The 21,329-nt window shown below is 37.4% G+C and overlaps 1 protein-coding gene across 1 annotated transcript in view; it reads right to left on the reverse strand.

Moving 5' to 3' along the window:
- Positions 1–4,132: 4,132 nt before the first annotated feature.
- The window catches only part of LOC149077933 (fibroblast growth factor 8b-like), a 91,164-nt gene continuing 73,967 nt past the window's right edge, over positions 4,133–21,329 (reverse strand). Inside the window, exons 4-5 of the mRNA XM_089241540.1 lie at positions 16,769–16,884; positions 4,133–5,139 (exon numbers count right to left, since the gene is read on the reverse strand). Of these exons, the coding sequence (XP_089097666.1) occupies positions 4,816–5,139; positions 16,769–16,884 (440 nt within the window). The 3' untranslated portion in view covers positions 4,133–4,815. The remainder of the gene's footprint in view (positions 5,140–16,768; positions 16,885–21,329) is intronic.

Here is a 21,329-nt window from a genome sequence, read left to right on the forward strand (position 1 = left end):
CGGGCCAGAAATTTGTATATATAGGGTTGCCATATGACTTCGCATTTTACGGGACATTTTAGTGATTTTGGCCGTCCTAACTTTTTTCTCACAAAATGTCCCGTTTTTTTTTATTTATTTTCTTCAAGGATTACATGAATTTTTGAAATCAAGAATTAAAATTATTCTCATGACTTGTAAATTATATTATGATAATTATGACTCTATCATAATTAATTATAGTCATAAGTATATTCACCTCACATATTTGTCAAACGTACGGTCTTTTTTTTTTTTGGTGAATTTTTTGCGATTTGCAGTATCCTTTTATTACCCACTAATGGTGATTTTACAGAAATTTTAGCGATAGATGCAACTTTACTTGCTTTTGGCAATTTTTTTTTTTTTTGGCTGCAATTTGCCCCTTTTCCTTTGACAATTCTTTTTGGCTGTAATTGACAACTTTGCTGACCTCTGACAGTTTTTTTTGGCTGTAACTGACAACTGTGGTTCCATTTGCCAATTTATTGGCTGAAATTGGCAACATCGACAACTTTTGGATATAATTAGTGACATACCGTATTTTCATGTGGGAAAGATGGTCAGCCTACGCATGTGTATAGACCGGAGGCTGTGCACCTCTTCTATAGACCAACATGGAAAAATTTAAGCACTCATAATGTATGAAAATATAATGTATAGAAGTTTCACTGAGGAATGTGTACGAGGTGCATGTACGGAAAAGAAGTAGTAGTACCTATAACCATTTTTTTAGAAACTTAGCAGAGGGGAGAAAAACTACTTTTTAAATTTTGATTTTTTTTTACCAACCATCATTAACTTCAGATCAAATGCAGAAGAAGGTACAACCCAAGATTTCTCGAAAAAAAAAAATTCAGATTTATATGATCAATCTACAATAATTAAAACAATTACTCTAACTGGCTACAAAGTTGGGAAGCATCTGGTATCACAAAACAAACCAAACATTACCAAAATTGACAGAATTTAGAAGCCAGCTTGTTTGAATCGATTGAAATCCAGCCTCTTTCGGACATCACCCAATCAATTTATCTCTGTTCCAACTCTTGAACACAAAAACAAGAAGACTGGCTATTCGCAGACCATTCCATTATGGTCAACGGCCACCCAAAGACCAAAACCCTCCTCTTAGGTCATTTTTCTTCACCGTTGCAGGAGGTTTGGGGGAAGAGGGGGGTGGGGAAACAATTTTTCCTTCTGAACTTCCTGGTATGAAATTATTTCAGTTTTCTTCCCCAATGATAAAAAAAGAAAATCTGACAGTTATATTACATCATAGCGGGAGAAGAGAGTAGTCTTATATAGGAAAAAATATATATATATTAATATATATATGTTTGCACACCCAGTAGCATCCCTAAAAGGAAAGACTGTGGAAAGAACGTTGACAAATTATCCCTAACATTGATAACGTTTTCCCCCCCCTGGAGCCCTGACACAAAACTTCGAAATAACATAGTACTGAGCAGGGAAAGGTGATGAAGTAATAGCTGGAGGTTTGTATTAAATAAAGATTTCATCGGGTATATACACATATATATCATCAGATATATTATATTGCATCTAAAAAGAAAAATATTATACCCAATAAATATATAACAAAGACAGTATATAATATTTTTGACGTATCCAGTAGATTTTTCTGTATATTCGTCGGCTTGTAAGTTCGAGATTAATCATTAATAATTCGTGTGGAGTGTGTAAACTACGACGAAAAATATTATTTGATTTCATATTTATGAAAATTTTGATTCCCCTTTGATTAAATTGATGTGAGCTTAGGCAGTTAAGACAAGGATAAATTGAATCAGCATCTTATGAAAAGATTAATTGTGTGTGTTTGTGTGTGTAGACAGAGAGAGATATTAGAAAATTCCGGAAGAGACAAATATGGGTCATTATTAGGCTTTTAAAAAAAACAACTTGATTCAATTTCTAGAGACTGGAAGGAAGCGGATCACAGTTAGAGAGATAAAATGGATCGTCACCTGACTTTTTCAACAATAACTCGATTCTGATACAGAGGTGTTAAGAACGTGGATAGTAGAGAGAGAGATAAAGATAAATATGGATTGTCACCTCTGGATTTTCAGCAATTCTAGATTCTGATTCTAGAGATGTTGAGAGAAATTCTGAGAAGAGATAAATATTGTATGTTGATATTCACTTGGGTTTTTAATGATATATATTTCTCTTTAATATCCGACATCCCTTTCTAGAGGCTAGAGGAAGCGGATCACGGTTAGAGATGAAATGGGTCGTCTCCTGGATTTTCAACAATAACTCGATTTTGCTGCTGAGATTTTAAAACAACAGCGGATAGCAGAAGAAGAGATAGATGTAGATCATCACCTCACTTTTCAACAATAAGTCGATTCTGATACACAGATGTTAAGAACGTGGATAGCAGATATATATATATATATATATAAAGATAGAGATAAATATGGATCGCCGCTGGGATCTCCAATAATTCTCGATTCTGATTCTAGAGATGTTAAGATATTCCCGAGAAAAGATAAATATGGATAGTCACTTGTCTTTCTAATGATATCCAATTCTCCTTCTCTAGAGGCTGGAGGAAGCGGATCACGATTTTAGAGATAAAATGAATCGTCATTTCTCTTTTCAACAGTAACTCGATTTTGATACTGAGATTTTAAGGCAGCGGATAGCAGAGGAAGAGATAGAAATGGGTCGTATCCTGGCTTTTTAACAATAATTAACTCGATTTTGATACTAGAATGCTGAGAAAGCAGATAGCAGAAGAGGAGATAAAAACGGATCATCGGCCAGCTTTCGAACAATAACTCGATTTCGGTTCTGAAGATTCGGTTCGGTTCTTTCTGAGATGTTCAGAAAGTGGATAGCGTAGGGAAAGATAAATATGGATCATCGTCTGACTTTCATCAGCGCTTGGTTTTGGTTTCAGAGAATGTCGGAAAGCGGATCGCGTGACCTGGCTTTCATCGGCGCTGGATTTTGATTCTAGAGAAAGTAAGAAAGCAGGTAGTGGGAAAAAAATATGAACGTCATCTGGCTTTTCAACATATGTTCGATGAGAATTCTAGAGCTAGTATGGACTGCGGTGAGAAATAAAAAGGAATTTCCACCTGGCTTCTCAATGATGTCCAGTCACAGTTCTAGAGATGGCAAGAAAGCGGAATTGACGAGAGATAAATATTGATCCTAACCTGGCTTCCATCAGTTCTTGATTTTGATTCTAAAGAATTTGAAAAAAGAAGACTGTAATGGCAGATAAATATGGATCGCATCTTGCTTTTTTTTCATCAGCTCTCGATTTTGATTCTGAAGAATGGGAGAAAGCGAATAGCAGAGAGATATATATATAAACATGAACTCATCTGGGTTTCCAACAGATGTTCGATGACAATTCTACAGACTAAGAAACCAGATCACAGGGATAGATATGGGTCGTCAGTTCAAGAGATGGGGGGAAAAAAGACCGACACTCTGGCTCTTCAACATGTCTTGATGACAATTCTAGATATATTAAGAAACAGTTAAATATGCGGCTACAGAGGTAAATAATACATGCTGATAACAATCATTATTCCAACTACGTTTGATTACCATTTAAGAGGGAGAAGGAGGGAAATATTGAGGGAGAATATTAAACACAAATTATGCATCTCTTTCTTTTCCAGATATGTTTGAATAAAATTCTAGAGAAACGGGGTAAAGAGAGTTGTTATTTTTCGTTACGTGCCATTAGCTGCCTCCGGAACTCGAACGTGATGACAATACAAATAAAATAAAAAAAAAACTATACCTCAGAAAAGTTCTACATTAGTAGGAAATAAACATACACACATGCGTATACAATCATAAAGAAGACAATAAGAAATTTAGAAAAATGATTCCAAACCTCATCTCAATGTTCAAGATCGTGAGGTTGGCATCATTGTGGGAATTTTAAGAAGAAGAAACAAAAAAAACATGCAATCAATAGGTTTTTTTTTTCAACAACATTCTAATGCCCCCTTTTTTAAATAACACTACAATTAACATTAACAACAACTTTTGCACTTAAGCAACGAAATTCAAATGTTCACGTAAAAACGTTTCACGTTCGCAATTTTTTTTTTTTCATGGAATGTTTCGAGCAACGAACACAAATAAATTATTGACTGTATAATAATAATAATAATCCATGGCACATTTTTGCTTTTTTTCGTATAAATAATTTTTTTTTTTTCACGATATAATCAATACAAGTCCATATCTTGTACTACGATTAGAAGCAACCTCGTCTAGGTTGACACCAATAGATGCCGCTCTAGTAAAATACTATTATTACAATTATTATTATTTCTAGTACTGCTACAAAAAACTACTTGGCGGGAAACACTGAGAAGCAATTGGAAGCGATGAAATTTGTTCGTAGTTTGGCCTGGAAAACAAGAAAAATCGATTAATCGAATACAGCTACTGCTAAGACGACACCTACGTGACGTTCGTGTCCTTTTTTTTTTTTTTACAACGAGAATCCACAATGCGACAGGAGGATACAATTAGAAGTGTTGCGGTACTTAGGGGCACACGTCATTAACACGATGTCTGTGATATTCCGGGGGGAAAAACAAAAAGGCCTGGGATCCAGCCCAGGCATTCAAATCTATCCTATAGGCGATGGCGCGCGCGCACTGACGCAAAAAAAAAAAGTTGAAAAAAAAAATATATACACAACGCTGTTCAATACCCTTTCAAATCGGAACCAACAAAGCCTTTCTTGGACTTTTTTTTTTTCGAAGCCATAGCTCGTTGCACTTCTCATCTTAACGGCGGCCTGTGAATGATTTTTCTCCGGATCCTCAAGACGGGAGACCGTCGACCCTTCAACAAGTCCTTCAACTTCGATGGGTCTTTTATCGCGGGTCCGGGCCTCCGAGAATCGTCCAGTCCGTAAGAGTGGTTGCGCTTCACGAAGTGGTAGCATCCCCGGAGCTTGGGTTTGGAATACTGGTCGGCCCTCAGCGGCTTGCCCTTCCGATTGAAGCCAAGGTACCAGGAAGGGTCCGACAACGACTGGATTATGGTGTAGTGGTGCTCGCTGAAGTCTTCCTTGAAGAGGCAGAGCCTTTTCTTGCCATTTAACTGCCGAAGAGAAACAAAGAAACATAAGCCTTGCCTTATCGTAAAATTACGATTCAACAAATTATCATACATATATATAGAATTATAGATCATTAAAAATTTGTATTTAGGGTATAATAAACTTAATATAGAGTGGTTCACAAATATTTATCATCCACGGCTCCCTTGCCAAATTCATGGTTCATCTCCGGCTCCCCAGAATAGTTTAGCACAGGGGTTCCTAACCTATGGGTCGCGATCCAAACTTGGGTCACAATGGCTTTCGGGATGGGTCGTACGAATACATTTACAGCCAGGGATTTTGAGATTTCTTTCTTTCAAACCAAGCACATATCCAGTCTATCGCCATGAGCGATTTACTACCGACTGAGCACGGGGCAAGGGGGTTCCCACTGCTAACTTTTTGTCGACACAACCCTGCCTCATTTGAGGTAACGCTAGTACCTCAAATGCTTTGTATCAGTCTGGGGTTTTATGGGCTGTTCTTTCTATTTATTTATCAATTGAGTTGTGCCGGAAGTATGAGTGTGGTAACCTAGGTCTGAGAGTGCGTATATAGTGTTGTGTGTGAATTTCCAGTGCTGTCATCTTTATTTCAAATTATTACTGAAGTGTATCGATTGAATATTTGCGCAGTTGTACGCCTGTCGCTCTCTGTGGCGAGACTTTTCAACGGGGAGATGAGCTCGCATTCGCGGCTCGAAGTTGCAAACCACAGGAAACCAACTTCAGCCGACCACCCCACGATGCGAATCACTATGACCACTCGACCACTACATCGGCAGGAATTTTGAGCTATTGGTCACGACCCAAACTTGATTTGCAGGAGCTTCCGAGATGGGTCGTACAAATGCACTTATAGTCTTGTTCCACCTATTGCGCCATTGATTCCACAAATTTCGAAAAACAAATAGTCCCACGGGTCGCGAAGCTAATCTTTTTTGATGATTTTGGGTCGCGGCTGGAAAAGATTAAGTTTAAGATTAAGAATTATTAGTAGTAAGAGGCACCATAAAATCGATATCGCTAGTTCTTCGCGACGCCCCTAGGAGCCGCGAGGCATACTTTGAGAAACACTGACCAAATAGAATGATGCAAAACACGATTCTAAAAAAAATTTTCATTGATTGATCATAAAAAATTGGTATTTAGGATAAATTTTTATAATAAGACACAAAAACCTAATAGAGAGTGAACCAATGAAATAAAAATTCCATGAAAATGTTTTTTTCCCCTCCAACCAACCAATCAGGAAGTCAGAGGGACAAAGGAGACTGACTGATAGTGAAGACTGAAAAAGTAAAAAAAGTATATACTTGAACAAGAATGAAGGACCATTCCCTCGCATGCCCCTATGAAGAGCCCACCCACACAACCATAATGGAAAAAAAAAAAAAGCAGGTCCAATATTTTATATCACAGGGAGATTGAGGGCTCCTACAGGGGGGCGTCGATCTGGCGCCGAGTATTTTCGACGAGCGCGGGTGGCCGGAATTCGACCGAACATTGTACTATCTAAAAAGTTACAAGTTGAAAACTTCTTTCTCTCTTCTCTCCTATTTTTCATTTCATGCATGTCTCGTGATGGTGAGCATGCACGATGCCAAGTCATGTTTGTCAAAGTATAAGAAATGAGGTTTCTCTCATCATGAGAAAACAATTTTCGATATATGGCTCTGATTGCATCCCAATTGAACAAAGTCAATTTTTTTTTCATTAATACAGTCGAATCCCATTATAACGAACTTCAAGAGACCGGAGAAATCACTTCATTATAACGGAATTTCGTTATAAAGGAATTCGAGGTTTTTTTCGTTGTTCCCATGAAAACTTATCCAGGGGATTAGAAAAAGTGTTCGTTAAAACGAGATTTTTTTTTCCCGCTGTAACGGTATTCGTTACAACGGGATTCGACTGGTGCAATTGATCGGGTTGTGTATGTCATTTTTGACAAATTTGATTCGACACTCACAGCAGGTCATGGATTTTTGAATAGTTTGATCCGATATTGTTTCACGACTGGTCGAACATTTTTCGATTTTTTTGATCCGATTACTTCAGGACTGGTCATATATTTTTTTGAATAGTTTTATGCGATTACACAATGCACAAGTGCATAAACAGTTGCATATATTTTTTTCAGCACTTTTATAGTTATACTGCATATAAATGCATAAAATCCCCAAAATTTTATAATAAATGCAAATTTTTTTGAATTTTTTTTATCAAAAATTATATTTTGCATGTGATTATTTGCAACTTTTTACTCTTCGAATTTCATCAATTGTTTTTCAAGAAAATCTTTCATTATTGAGTATTGTTAATTTTAGAGGGCATAGTTTTTTAGGCATTTTTGAATGCATATTTTTAGGAATTTTTAATGCATATTTTTAGGAATTTTTGAATGCATATTTTTATGCATTTTTAATGCATATTTTTAGGCATTTTTTAATGCATATTTTTAGGAATTTTTTAATGTATATTTTTGCACTTCTGAATGCACGTGTTCTTTTTTTTTTGTGCATATTTTTCTTTATGAGCTGATATGATATTAAACACTGATATGAGCACATATCAGTGTTTTTAGAGCATATTTTACCACTTTTTAAGTGCATATAATACGTAATCTAGCAGTATTTTTGAATAATTTTATCCGATCGCATAACGACTGGTCATGCATTTTGAACATTTTGAACTTCAGGACTGGTTATGCATTTTTGAACACAGTTTGGTCCGATATCACTCCTAACTGGTCAAACATTTTTAAATAAATTTGACCCGATTACTTCAGGACTGGTTACCCTCTCCGCTAAGGATAACCAGTCATTTAGATGTGTAGATCTTTTTTTTAACGGTTTTAAATGGTTTTTAATGATTATTTTTTCAAGTTAAGACCTGAGGTACACACATATACATATATATATATGTATCCTAACTGAAATGGTCCTAGTAAAAGTATCGACTTAAGTTAATTAATTGATTAATTAAATTTTTTAAATGCCACATACTTCAGGACTGGTAATTCATATTTTAATTATTTTGATTGGGCATGTGTGTGCATTTTGGATTACTGTAGTTTGATCCGATTATTCATGATTTGTCATGCGTTTCCAAACAGTTTGTTTGATTCAATTACTCATGACTAGTCATGCATTTTTCAATATTTTTCTCTGACTAACGGCCATATTGACGACAGAGTTGAACTGCAATCTCAGGTTAACGGATTACAGATCGACACGGATTGGTTAAAATCCCGAATTCGACCAATCCGTTTCGATCTCTAATCCTTTAACCTGCGACTGAAGTTAAAATCTGTCGGCGAATAAGGCCGTAAAGAGTCTACAGATGATCATAGGCATACCCGTGGAAGTTGTTTCAGAACTATGTTTTTTTATTTAAAAAAAAAAGTGAAGTCTCGGTAGACCCCTATTGATTATATAGTTTGATCTTATAAATGTTTCGTCCCTTAAATTCAGTATGGAATCAGTAGGTTATAGGTACTCAGACCATATGTTGCACAACAAGTAAGTTACCAGTCTTTTTTTAAAATGGAAAAAAAAACCCCTATTCAAGGGGCCTTCTTCAAACCAGAATATCCGTCTCAGGACACCATACTATAAATAGTATGTATCTACCCAGATAGATTATAGTCCGTGTTTGATTCCCTTGATGTGAATTTTCCCCAGAATCCGAACATTACGAGAAGTTTGACTAGCCAAGTCTGAATTAGGTTCCTTCTCGTGTTCTGTTACCATTCACGATCTCTATAATGAAAAAGGTAGGGGGAAATCTAGAGAGACAAAACAAATAGACTCCTATTCAATCTCATCATTGCTCGAAAATGGGATAGAAGCCAATACATCGGCGTAAACAGCTCAGCAAACATACAAATAGGGAGAAGAACTACCGTTTCTCCCTATTTTTTCCCTTCTCCACCTTCATCGGGCAATAAGAGGCAATCAAGACCAATGTCTATCTTCCCATAAAATGGCAGAGAAACTATCTTCCCATGTAAAGAGAAAAATGGTCACCTTTTATCCCTTGGTTAAAAGATCAAAGGCGGTGGTAATGGTAGTTAGCAGGAGGCGCTCTACCAGCCAAAGGTGCTGCCCGAGGATGCTTCGCGTGCAACGATCCTAGTTACCTTCTCGTGCTCATCAACAACACTCTCCTACTGCAGCTTACAGGACTGATTCTACTTTTCTCTAATACAACAGCAACCTTCTCGTCCCTCATCACGCATATGAGCTAAAAAAAAAGCCCATCTTCTTGTTGAACAAGGAGACTCATCAGAGGTGTTGCTTCTGGAGTTTTTTTTATCTTATCCTGGAAAGCAAAGCCAAAAAAAAAAAAAAAAAAAAATGTTCTCACGTGCGATCTGCAGTCCTTTACGGCTGTATGTCCAAAGCACATTCACCGCATCTGTCTCCTCCTCTGCACTTCGATAACAAGGCCTCATTAGCACTAAAGGTTAATTAATCGTGCAGAGTACCATAATAGGAGGCAGGGGTCCAGGTCATAAGAGCTTCATCAACCGTGCTTACCCATGGATAGGGAGACCCGGAAATTCCACTTCTTTTATTGTTATGGATGCTGCTGCTGCTAACTTGTGCACGTCTTCGAGAACGTAAGTAACTAGAACCTTCTCACCCTCAGTTCCTGATTTACGGCGTGGGCTTCTATATTTCCCACACTTATCCGTGAAAGACCTCCTTGAACAGTTTTTTTTTTTTTTCTTATTGGCCGACAGAAATCGTTTTCAAATAATAAAAAAGATGAAAAAGACTCTTTTTTTATACAGTTGGTGAATACCACATAATGAGGAACACGTCTGTCTCATGTGATCGTTATACGCACTAGTTACATATGATAGGTATTTATTGATTCAATATTTTTGCCAATCTAATTCGACATTTTCCATTCTACCTATTCGAGAATATAGTAATGGAACCTGATCAACGGGTCTCAAACCTCTAATCTCCGAGCACGTGTAACTTTCTTGCCCTAGCGATTATTTACCTTTGCTGCCTTATTCCAGTGATAATTTTCCGCAGATTTCTTCCTTGTCCAGCGCTTGTTCCCATGCCGCTCATTCATCCCAGTAGACTTTTATCTGTGACTTTCTTGGCCTAGCGTCCGTTTATCTGCGGCTCTCTTTGCGTATTGGTGATTTATCTGCGTTCCTGGGGGCTGAGCAGTCATTTATCTACATCTTTTGTCCTCAAGAGTCATATACCCATGACATTCTCACGATCTCAAGAATTCTCCAGATGGTTATAGCATAATTAAGACTTCTGATTTCTACAAATCATCATATAGGCGCACACGAATATTCTCGGCTTGGTCTCCATTGAGGACCACGATGCATAATTTATGATCACTGCAAATGGATAGCGAAAAGCTTGGAAAATTTTGATATTGCCGGCATTAATTTCCTTGGTATTAGCCATGAATTAAAATGTATCACCATGAAAAATTGGGATTCGAGGAAGAAATCGTCGACAATTACAACAATGATTCATAAAAAAAAAAAATATCTCGGCAGCAAATTCTATTGGCAAGGGAAATACACCGGACGTTTTTGTTTAGTAACTCCAATTAGTGCTCAAAAATCGATTAGTATTTTCTCTGATGCTGCAAGTCCTCGGGGGGGGGGGGCAATATACCGAGATTTCTATCTCTCAGGTATTTTCGAACGAACGGACACCTCGCCAGCAATTCCGCAACAATACTAAAGACGTAACGCTGAACAAATAAAAGGTAGTTTTCAACACAGCCCTAGGTATTCGTCTTCCTGTCAACATGTATTGTAGACTAAAGAAGAAAATGACGTTAGGCCTACGGCAACTGGTGGCGGCACATAATTCCTCGGGACGAAAGCTTGAATCGAATTCAACCTTCAGAGATAACAATTACGCCAACATTCTTCCTGGAACGACCGTCTTTTGACTTAACAGCCGCAAGTTACGTCAATAGCTTGATTTGTGTAGCACCATTGTACATCCGGACACGCGCTACGAGAGAAAGAAAAGTTACTAAAGTTTCAACAGAGCCGCAACTAGGGGGTAAGCAGTCAGGTATAGAGCCCCGGGCGCCGAACCAGGAAGGGGCCCCAAATTATTTACCCTTTCCCGTCCTTCGACTGGTCTTTCAATGATGCGAGCAGGGGCGCCAATGTGCATGCTTGCCCCGGGTGACCAAATGAGTTTTTGTATCGAGTCGCAGCCCTGGGTTTTAGTGTCAGGTCCTTGGAAGAATAGTTTCATTTTCTTCCTCAAGCGCAGTGTGTACTGTACACAGTCAGAGGGAAATATACTTCCCGGTGAAATCTTCACGAGGTGCATGCACGGTCATGAAGTAGTAGTAGTACGTACATACCCCACTGTAAAATACCGGGCGTTTCTTCCTTTTTTTTCCAACTGTAATACCATTGTCATCAATTCTACTGTTAATCAATAGTAGAATAATGATACTGAATGATTACTGATGATTAACTATCAATAATAGAATAATGATACTGAATTTCATATCAGACAGATCTTCAATCTTCAGACATCGCGTTGCCAAATTTTAATTTTCCCCCGAAATCCACGGGCCACCAATTTTTGCTGAAAAACTGCAAAATGAGCCAATTGGCTCGGAGTTATACAATGGCCGCAAAATTATTGAACACCAATTTATTTTGAAATTATCACTTTCATTGTATATACAGAACATTCATTGATTATTTAATTTCTTTAGATAATTCATAATTCTGAAATAAATTTTTTCATTAAGGTGTTTTTCAGCATTTACGTAAGTTTTGTAATTATGTGTGTGTGTGTCTTTTTTGGAGATGCCAACTTTTCCTTCCTGAAAGTATGAAATCAGGATCCCAAAAAAGAGTTTTAACCCCTGGTTTCAAGAGTTTTCACGTCGGCCTCGCCTATCGAATTCACAATATTACATTAATGCAATCAGGGACGCCAGAACATATATGCTCATGTTGCTAAAGCAACACCAATTATTTGAATAGTATTGCTCAGCGACACCAATTATTTGAATAGTATTTCTCAGCAACACCAATCATCATTCAAGTCTCATTCCGCCCTCCTCAGTTCAGGTGATGGGATATTAAGCAAAAACGGGACATTTTTGTTGAATGTGTGACGTATGGTCTTCATACATATCCAAATAAACATTATGTTCATTACTCGAGCAATACCAAACGTTTTTGACTTCCGGTGTCCCTGAATGTAATGTATATTATGGCAATTTTCTCAAAACGGTCGACAGGCCACGGCAGGAAGCTCCAACAATCAAACCCTTTTTGGTACTCCCCTCACTTTGTACCTTCTGAAAATGGGAAGAACGCCTACTTCATTAAAAATAAAAGATATGACATTTTGAATGGAGGGTTCAATGATTTCTGCTTTGCCGCTTAAAGGGTCAAGATAGAATCAGAGCTAATAGATTTTATTATTCCCGTAAACAACACTTCTGGAAATTATGGTTTCTGAAGAAATGCTTTCACAATAAGCACTGCACGTCCTGTCAAACACTTTTCAGTGTGGAAAAGACATCATCAATACCGATTTGAAGTGATTACGAAGGGGATAGTGACAAATATGAAGATCTCGAAGCAGGGGCGTCGGAAGTGTTTCGAAACTGTGGGTGCTCGTCTTTAGTTTCATATCGGAAATTTTAATTTCTGTATCATTTCTGGGGGTGCTCGAATCCATGTCACAAATTACCGTGGGTGCTTGAGCACCCACAGCACCCCCGGTTCCGACGCCACTGCCTCGAAACCTTACATAATCTGTTCATCTAGTAAATTAAAAAAAAAAAAGCACACCTCAAAATTTCAAATTTATAGACCGATCGAAATCCTAATCAGTCAGTTTCAAATCTTGTCATTTGATTCGTTGACATCTTCAAATTTATCTCTACCAGTAGCAATCAATTAGGATTTTTTTTTTCCCCTTCCTTCCCTCACTGTCCGCCTTCAGCATCAGCAATGATTTTCGATAATAATTGTTAAGCTGTCAACACATTTGCTGAACATTGCTCCGAGCTGAACTTTCTTGTAAAACAAGGAAACGATTTTTTTCTTTTCTTTTTTTTTTTTATACCTTCAGGGAAAGAGAAAAGAATGTCATCACTTTTTTTTATTTTCAGATTCTTTTTCATGTTTTTTGCCTTGTTAGTTGATAAAATAAAGAAATCAAACTGGTTCATAAAGGAAAGAAAATTCCTCTTTTAAAGATGTTTCTTCTTTATTTTGAGTCTTGATTACGAGAATGAAACCATCATAAATGAAGTTGCTCTCCCTGAAGTTGAAATTAGCTCCCCGATTTCAAAATGGCGAATACGACATAGGGTCACCCTTTTGAAAATTCTCGCAACAGACAGCAAGAAAGATCCGCACACCAAAAACCTTTAAAAACACTTCCACACACCTGCCAGTCCCCACTTACAATTTCAAAGACAGGTGACAGCACTTCGGGAATCTAGACGCACGGCTTGGACCCGTGAATACATTAAAGAGACACACTTTCTGGCATGTGCCAATATGTTAGTAATTTTTTAACGGGATGTTTATACATAGTGTAAGCACATATGCTGTTAATTGGTAGCAATGAAGTTGCTTTCAAGTCAACAAAGACATTTTTCAAACAATACGCAATGCATTGGCAATAGGACATTTTAAATGTGCGCTCCGTGATAATATTACTCAAACAATGCATTTAGAATAAACTTTTTTTCCCAACAATAACGCACTTGGGAGCAACTTTTTTTTTTTTTGGGTTTTTTTTTTGAACAAAATGCATTTGGAAGCACAGTTTTTAATAACGTACTGGAAGCAGCGTTTCTTTTAACTACACGCTTAGGAACAAAGTTTTTCAACAATGCATTTTAATGTAACGTTTTTTAAACAAAACATTTGAAAGCAACTTTATTTTGTAACAAAACATTTGAAAGCAACTTTTTTTTGTAACAAAACATTTGAAAGCAACTTTTTTTTGTAACAAAACATTTGAAAGCAACTTTTTTTTGTAACAAAACATTTGAAAGCAACGTTTTTCTAACAATGATGTTGGCGGCGAATTTTTTTCAAACAATACATTAGACAGGGGAACACTGTATTCAAAAACAGACGTTTTGCGTACAATGTGCTTAAAAATGATGATTTCCAAACAATGTATAAGAGGTGACTTTTTATAAATGATTAGATTATTATTATTATTAGATTATGTTTCTCACAAGTTACATCCGTTTTGAGATAAGTTTTCAATGACCCTGGCAAAAAATAAAGTTTTTTTATACAATGACCTCGGAAATGATGGTTTTTTTTTTAAACAATGCGCATACCAGTCAGATTTTTAAACAATGCCCTTGGCGATAGAGACTCAATGAACAATTTATTGCAAACCAAACATTCCATCTAGTCTAGGATGTATCCAATTGGTGAGGTTTTGTTCAATCGCACTTACTGTAATCCTATTACTATAGGCTACTCTTCAGTTAAAAGCAATGTTTTTGTTGTTCTTAAGAGAAGCATTTCAACCGACTTGTGAATATTAGTTTCCACCACCAGAGTATTTAACTTTAAAAAAAATTTCTTACTTTGACAACCTCTTTCAAAGACAAATAACATTTTTTTTAACAAATAATAATAAATAAAGAGTTGTAGCATCGCTTTTTCTCTTTTCCTCTGTTTTGGAGCATAGTTGTTCCATTTCATTCAAGGTAAATGGGTACACGGCTACAACAACAACAACAACAAGCGCGTACGTTTGCTGTCATTGCAATAGAAAAGGATTTTTTTTTTTTTGTATTTCTCTTTTGTCATTCATTGAAATTTTTTTTTTCTCTTCTTCTGTCAATAAGTAGGAGGAGAAAAGTAAAAAAAAAAAAATAACAAAAGGAAAAGAAAACAAGGCGGTACTTCCGACAACAGGCACAGGTAGACAACCACGAATTTCAGACGTTTATAATAAGAAAGAGCTGCAGGTGGCTAAAGCAAAGGGACACGGCGGGTAAAAAAAAAAAAAACACGCACTCATAGACATATGCCGCCACATTAACCCCAAGGTCAGAACCTGACTTTTCTGTGAAGGATTGTCAAAAGAAATTTACCTAAAAGACAAGCGAATGCTAAAAAAAAACTCCATCAAGGGTAGTTCTTGAATCGACCACGCCATGCCACTCATTGGACCTGACATGTTTCACAAAAATTCTCTCTTCTTATTTTCTCTCTGTTTTTACCGCTACTGGATGTGTGTATCCAAGCTTCGGACATGACAGCTTGATCACGGAACGGATTCTCCTCCCGTAAGTTTTAGTAAGAAACATATGGATCAGACACCCTGTCGTGTTTCTTACCAATGTTTATTGGCGTAACTGAAATTGAAAAAAAAAAAAGGTGTACTTCTATGCACAGACCACTGTTATTTCCCTACTGAACACGTATTTCCCGAAAAAAATATACTTTCATAGCAAATACGTAGGATGATCAGCTATTGGAAGCTAAGTATGAATGGGTAGGAAACAAGGAAACGTGCGGTAGTGTAATTGACAGGATAGCCTTGTTAGATCAAGGGTGCTCACAACCTTCATAGAATTTGGGTCACTTCAATGGTTTGTGAAAGTGTCGCGGGAACTTGAGGCATCTGGAAATGTACCGTGAGTGTAAAGTGCGTGCTTGAGTGATCAGGAAATGTGCCGCGGGTAATTTAAGTGACCTAGAAATGTGCTAGTCACTTAAATGATCTGATGGAAATGAGCCAACAGCAATTATAAGTCTGTCTATAAAAATTTAGCGGGCCGCTTTCGTAAACTATAAATGTGTCGCGAACCACTCAAGTGATCTCAAAGCGTACCGCAGGCCACTCAAGGGTATCTGGAAATGTACCGTGAGATGGTGTACCGTGATATCTGGAAGCGTGCGGCATGTCACTTGAGTGGTCTGTAAATGTGTCGCCAGCCCCTCAAGTAATCTAAAAATGTACCATGAGCCAATTGAGTGAACTGTACGTGTGCCGCAGGTTATTCCAAGTGATTTGGAAATGTGCTTGGGTCGCTTAAGTGGCCTGGATATGTGCCGTTGGCAGCTTGAAAGATCTGGAAATGTGCTGCGAGCAAGGCCTTAGCGAGAGAAAGGGGGGAACGAGAGGGTTCAACCCCCTCCCCATCGTGAAATGTTGAAAAATGACTAATTTTTATAGATGATTTTAATTTATTAAATCAAATCAATCAAATCTGTTGTTATATCTCTTTGGTTTTCTCCCGAAATATTAGTCGTTCCCTCTCCGGAATACATTTCTTGCTACGGCCCAGGCCGCAAAACCACTTAAATGATTTGATGGTCCTTCACGTGCCACGATGACTCGGAGGCCACATCCATATGGCCCACAGGCCATGGGTTGAGAATGTACGCGCTGGGGTCGCCTATACTTATTTGTTCTCTTCATAATGTTTTCTTGAATCTTATGTTATAGTTACATGAAGCATCGATCTCCTACCCCCTGGTCAGTTCGAGTGACATTCCTCCTATCAGGGTGCGAATCATCCACGTAGGCAAACACTGATGAAGGGTGACCCCCACCTTCCCATAATTTATGTGCATAGCTGATTTCAATCTACTTACCCTGGTGATAAGTTTGCCTTTCTTGTTGAAGCACAGGAATCGTCCGGATTTCGTACCTACGATGTTCATCGCACTCGGATGGTGTCGCAGATGCGCTGAGACGAAACTTAAGTTAACTGAAATTAAAAAAGAAATAAAGCTGGGTTACGAAAAGAGTATGTGGAAAACCTTCTCGTTTATAATTACAGTCGGCCCCGCTCAATCGGATAACGGATATCCCGCTTAAACGGATAAAATCCTCTGGAGCCAAAATTTCTCCTATAGAGACAATGTTAAAGTTCCCCGCTTAAATCGAACATGTATCAGGATTCACACTTCAATTCTTAATACACATTAACCACTATGTATAAACTAGTTTTATTGGATTTTGAAATTAATGGCAAATATGTTGTTAAGACTAAAAAAAATACTTAGAATTGAGAGTGGGCTTCGAAGCATCAAAATTATTTTCAGAATGTGTTTGATTATTTGTTCACTGTTGAGCCCATAGAGGGTGCTAATTTTAGCAAAGAAAAATAAAAAATCTCAGACTGATGAAGGATCACATATACAATATTAATAAAGATTCTGTGATAAATCAAACATAAAAATGAAATGAAAAAATATATATATATGTATATATACAGTGGATCCCCCGCTTATAACGTTTTTCAAAAAATCGTCACGAAAAAACGTTGGTTGGAAAAAACGGTTATATACACAGTATATAACCGCTGTAACTAAACATATACAGTCAGTCCCGCGTGTAACGTTACCACTTACAACGTTTTCCAGCTTAGTACGAGTTGTTTTCGTGGTCCCAACTCTAAAAAATTCTCATTAAGATTTCCCGTTTACAGCGTTTTCTCGCTTGCAACGTTTTTTCGTGACGATTTTTTGAAAAACGTTATAAGGGGGGGATCCACTGTATATATGCATATATATATATATTTTTTTTTTCATTTCATTTTTATGTTTGGTTTATCACAGAATCATTAATAATAATGTATATGTGATCCTTCATCAGTTTCTAATATACAAACTATAATAACGGTGTAAGGCTGGGATTACACTATAAAAAGATTTGACAAAACATCTTTTGCAAAACGAAAAAACAATCAATATGCCGTTTGATGACATTCGCTTGAAAGTAACCGGTACGCTAATTGGTTGCATTTCTCACGTTTTATTAAAGAACTTTCTATCAACAACAAAGTTCTAGAACTTTCTAGAACTTTCTTCAAACTTTTATAGTGTAACACCTGCCTTAAAGAGAATTGAATTTTTTTTGGAAATTTCCAGACGAATTTTTCCCCCCATAATCGGATATTGTGTGCTGGGTCTTGTGTTATCCATTTAAGCGGGGTCGACTGTAGACTGTATTTCGAAGAAAAATAAAACATAATGAATCTTCAAGTTTTTTTTTCTTATGTGCATTCTTACAGCCTTTAATATTGACAGAAATCAGGAAAAAAGACCATTCTATTTGAATAATGAGCCTCGTTACGGGCATGAACATTCCATAAAATAACTCAAGGCAAGCATTCGTCGAATCCCATTTCAAAAGGCTGTTTTAAGGAAAAGAAAAACGTGGACGGGGTCTATTCAAAGATCGTTCTAATTGAGTTAAGAGGAATCACACACCATCGACCTGGTGAAGTATAGCGTCAACAGGGGGTCAACCTCACCTGAGGGTAAGGAAAGGGTAAGATACTATATAACCATGACACATTGTATAAAGATAACAAACTTCTTCCTTCCAGGAGATGCAAAGAAAAGAACCTGAGGAATGGCTTTAAACAGCAAGGGTCGGCGGGTTGGGGGTTGCAGTTCGAAATCGACGGTGAAAACAAGTTGACAAGAGAAGGGGGTTGGGAAATACAAGGTGAAAATATACTGTCTCTATTCGAGATGAACGGGTCAATCGATATCGCGGTGGTACTTTATGAGACACTCGCGGACAATGCGGAGAAACCCACGTACTTTTAGCTGAGGGACGTACGAGGAAAGCCATCGGATTTCCCCCCCAACTTTTTCCTTCAAGGAAAAAAGAAGACACGAAAGTGAAAAGAGAAGTGAGTTCTCCGCATTCACGCCCTTCAATCCCCGAACGGTCTCTTGAGCAAGCTCAAGAAGAGTCACAATAAATCCGTCAAACGCGAGTACTCGGATCTAGAGGAAATCTTCACAGCAAGTTGGTTCTTATTCTTCTTCCACGGATCTCGCTCACTCGAAGTGATCATAGGTTAAGGGAAGCATTTGGTGCACTTACGATAAGGGATTTTTACCCTAGATATTTGGAATTCCGAGTGTAAAGTCGGCCCCACTCAATCGGATAACGAATGTCCCGCTTAAACGGATAATATCCTCGGGAACCAAAATTTCTCTCATAGAGACAATGTTAACCTTCCCGCTTAATGTAATAATTTCAAAAATTCTCCCCGCTTATTACGATTCACGCGACAACTATAAATGTATATTAACCACTTTTTATACGTGATATTTTTGTTAGAGAAAACAATTGAAAATTTGGAAAATTTGTTGCCGTTTAAAACTTGTGAACCTTGTAAACCTAGCCTTTTTTTGGGGGAAGTCTCAAAGTGTTTAAAATCTAAACTGTTTTTAGAGCATTTAATTATTTTATTTTGATTCTTATATTGTTACGACGATAGAGGACGCTAACTATTTCGATGAAAGTGAAAATCTCAAAAATTTAAATACTTCATGTCTTGAAATTAAAAAGATGATCGCGATAAGAAAGAATTAGAGTTTGTGCAACAATTTAAGTGCATTAAACAAAAGAAAGGAAGAAAAACTCAAACTGAAATTGCCCAAGAGTAAAGAATTTCTCAAGTTAAGGTGTCAGCAGAAAAATTGGGACGAAATTGAAAAAGATTGGCGAAAAAACGGAAGTTTGATCAGAAAACCTGATTTCGACGGTGCCGACTTATTTATGTATTGCGATGGTTTCATGTGGAGGAGCCAAAAAATTCATTAATCAACGGCACCATGATTAGATTAAAAGGCGGAGGTAATCGCCAATTTCATTGAAAATTTTTTGCTTCAGAAAGTTACACAGATGGCAGCAAAGAAAGAATTTGATGTTTTAACGCATTGAAACTATATGGGACGTTTCACGAACTATACTAACGGCGTAGAACGGCAATAGAATTGTTCCCCGCATAATATCTAATAGCCCGCTTAATCGGATGTTACGTGCTGAAACCGTCGATATCAGTTTAAGCGGGGCCGACTGTACTGCTTTTCAATATACGAAGTGTAACTGAAATTTTCCAGAATGATCACCAACAGCCATTTTCCACCAAGATAGCAGAGGAATGAAATCTGATGGTTGTGATGCTCAAGCTAAGAAAGGTGAACGCGACTATCGGCTTCTCGCTTCAATGGCCTACGGTCAACGACACATTCCAGAAGTTACAGATATGAAGCTTTTATTCCAATCTTTTCGGGGTGTGTTCATTCATTTTCTCCCACTCCATTCCCATTCCTCACGGGTCATAATCATAAATCACCATTGACGCAAATTGAAAATTTCGAAATTCGCCATTTGATTTTTCCCGACGCATAAAAATGTATACGTTCTCCTCTGACGAGGTGAAATAAAACAAGGTAGAAGTTTAAAAAAAAGCAACATTGAAAAAATTCAACTTTTCTCCAAAAAAAACCCATTGCCGCACACCACTACAAATCATCTATGCTATCAACTAACTTCTGTGGAACCAGTTGCGCGCATCGGGCTGTGGGCGGTTTTTCTTTCTTGTTTCTACTTGAAGAGCTTGAAATTCAAGATCCGAAACTTCTTGACGCCGTCCGTCCTTGCAAGGTCATAACATTGTGACAGAAATCCAAAAAATGTTTATTATTATATTCTTTTCTTTTCCTTCAGACAAAGGAATGTAAAGCAATGTTAACGAAACCCATCACCATTAACACGCGAGTTGCATACTCGAGAGTCAGCTTTATCTTTTTTCTCTTCTGTAGACACCGAAAATTATTGTATCGGGTACTGACTGTATTATCACCACGCGACATCAGAGATTTAATTTCTGGTTTTTCGACAGAAAAGTCGTGGAATCTTCCAACTGACACAGATACATATAATTCCGTTTTTCCTTTTAATCCGTATGCCCAAAACAATTTGACCCGTTTGTCCATTTCAACCTCATTCCTACAGTTCATATTATGTGTATTGCGGGCTCGGATTCCTCAGCTGCGTAACAATCGTTGCAACGGCAATAACAATCCGATGAAAAATCATGGTAAGGAGTTTGTTTGTAAGCCTCAGGGCAATCGAGATTCATCCGAAATTCAATTCTTGCGATAAAAATCCGTCGAAGTGCTGAAAATCTCGATGGTATACGTGTCATATTAATCAGTATTGTTGGGGATGGAGAAAAATTAAAATTTCTGATTAATCGAAAATTTTCAACTGATTAATCAAACATTTTAGCCCATCAGTTAGTTCAAAATTTTTCAACTCATCAATCGAAAATGTTTGTGTTTCAACCGCTGAATAGAAAATCTTCAAAACTGATCAATAGAAAATCTTCAAAACTGATCA

Source organism: Pholcus phalangioides, unplaced genomic scaffold, assembly GCF_987345545.1.
Source record: "Pholcus phalangioides strain wild (caught in Gottingen) unplaced genomic scaffold, Ppha-v1.0 ptg000014l_1, whole genome shotgun sequence".
NCBI classification, from domain to species: domain Eukaryota; kingdom Metazoa; phylum Arthropoda; class Arachnida; order Araneae; family Pholcidae; genus Pholcus; species Pholcus phalangioides.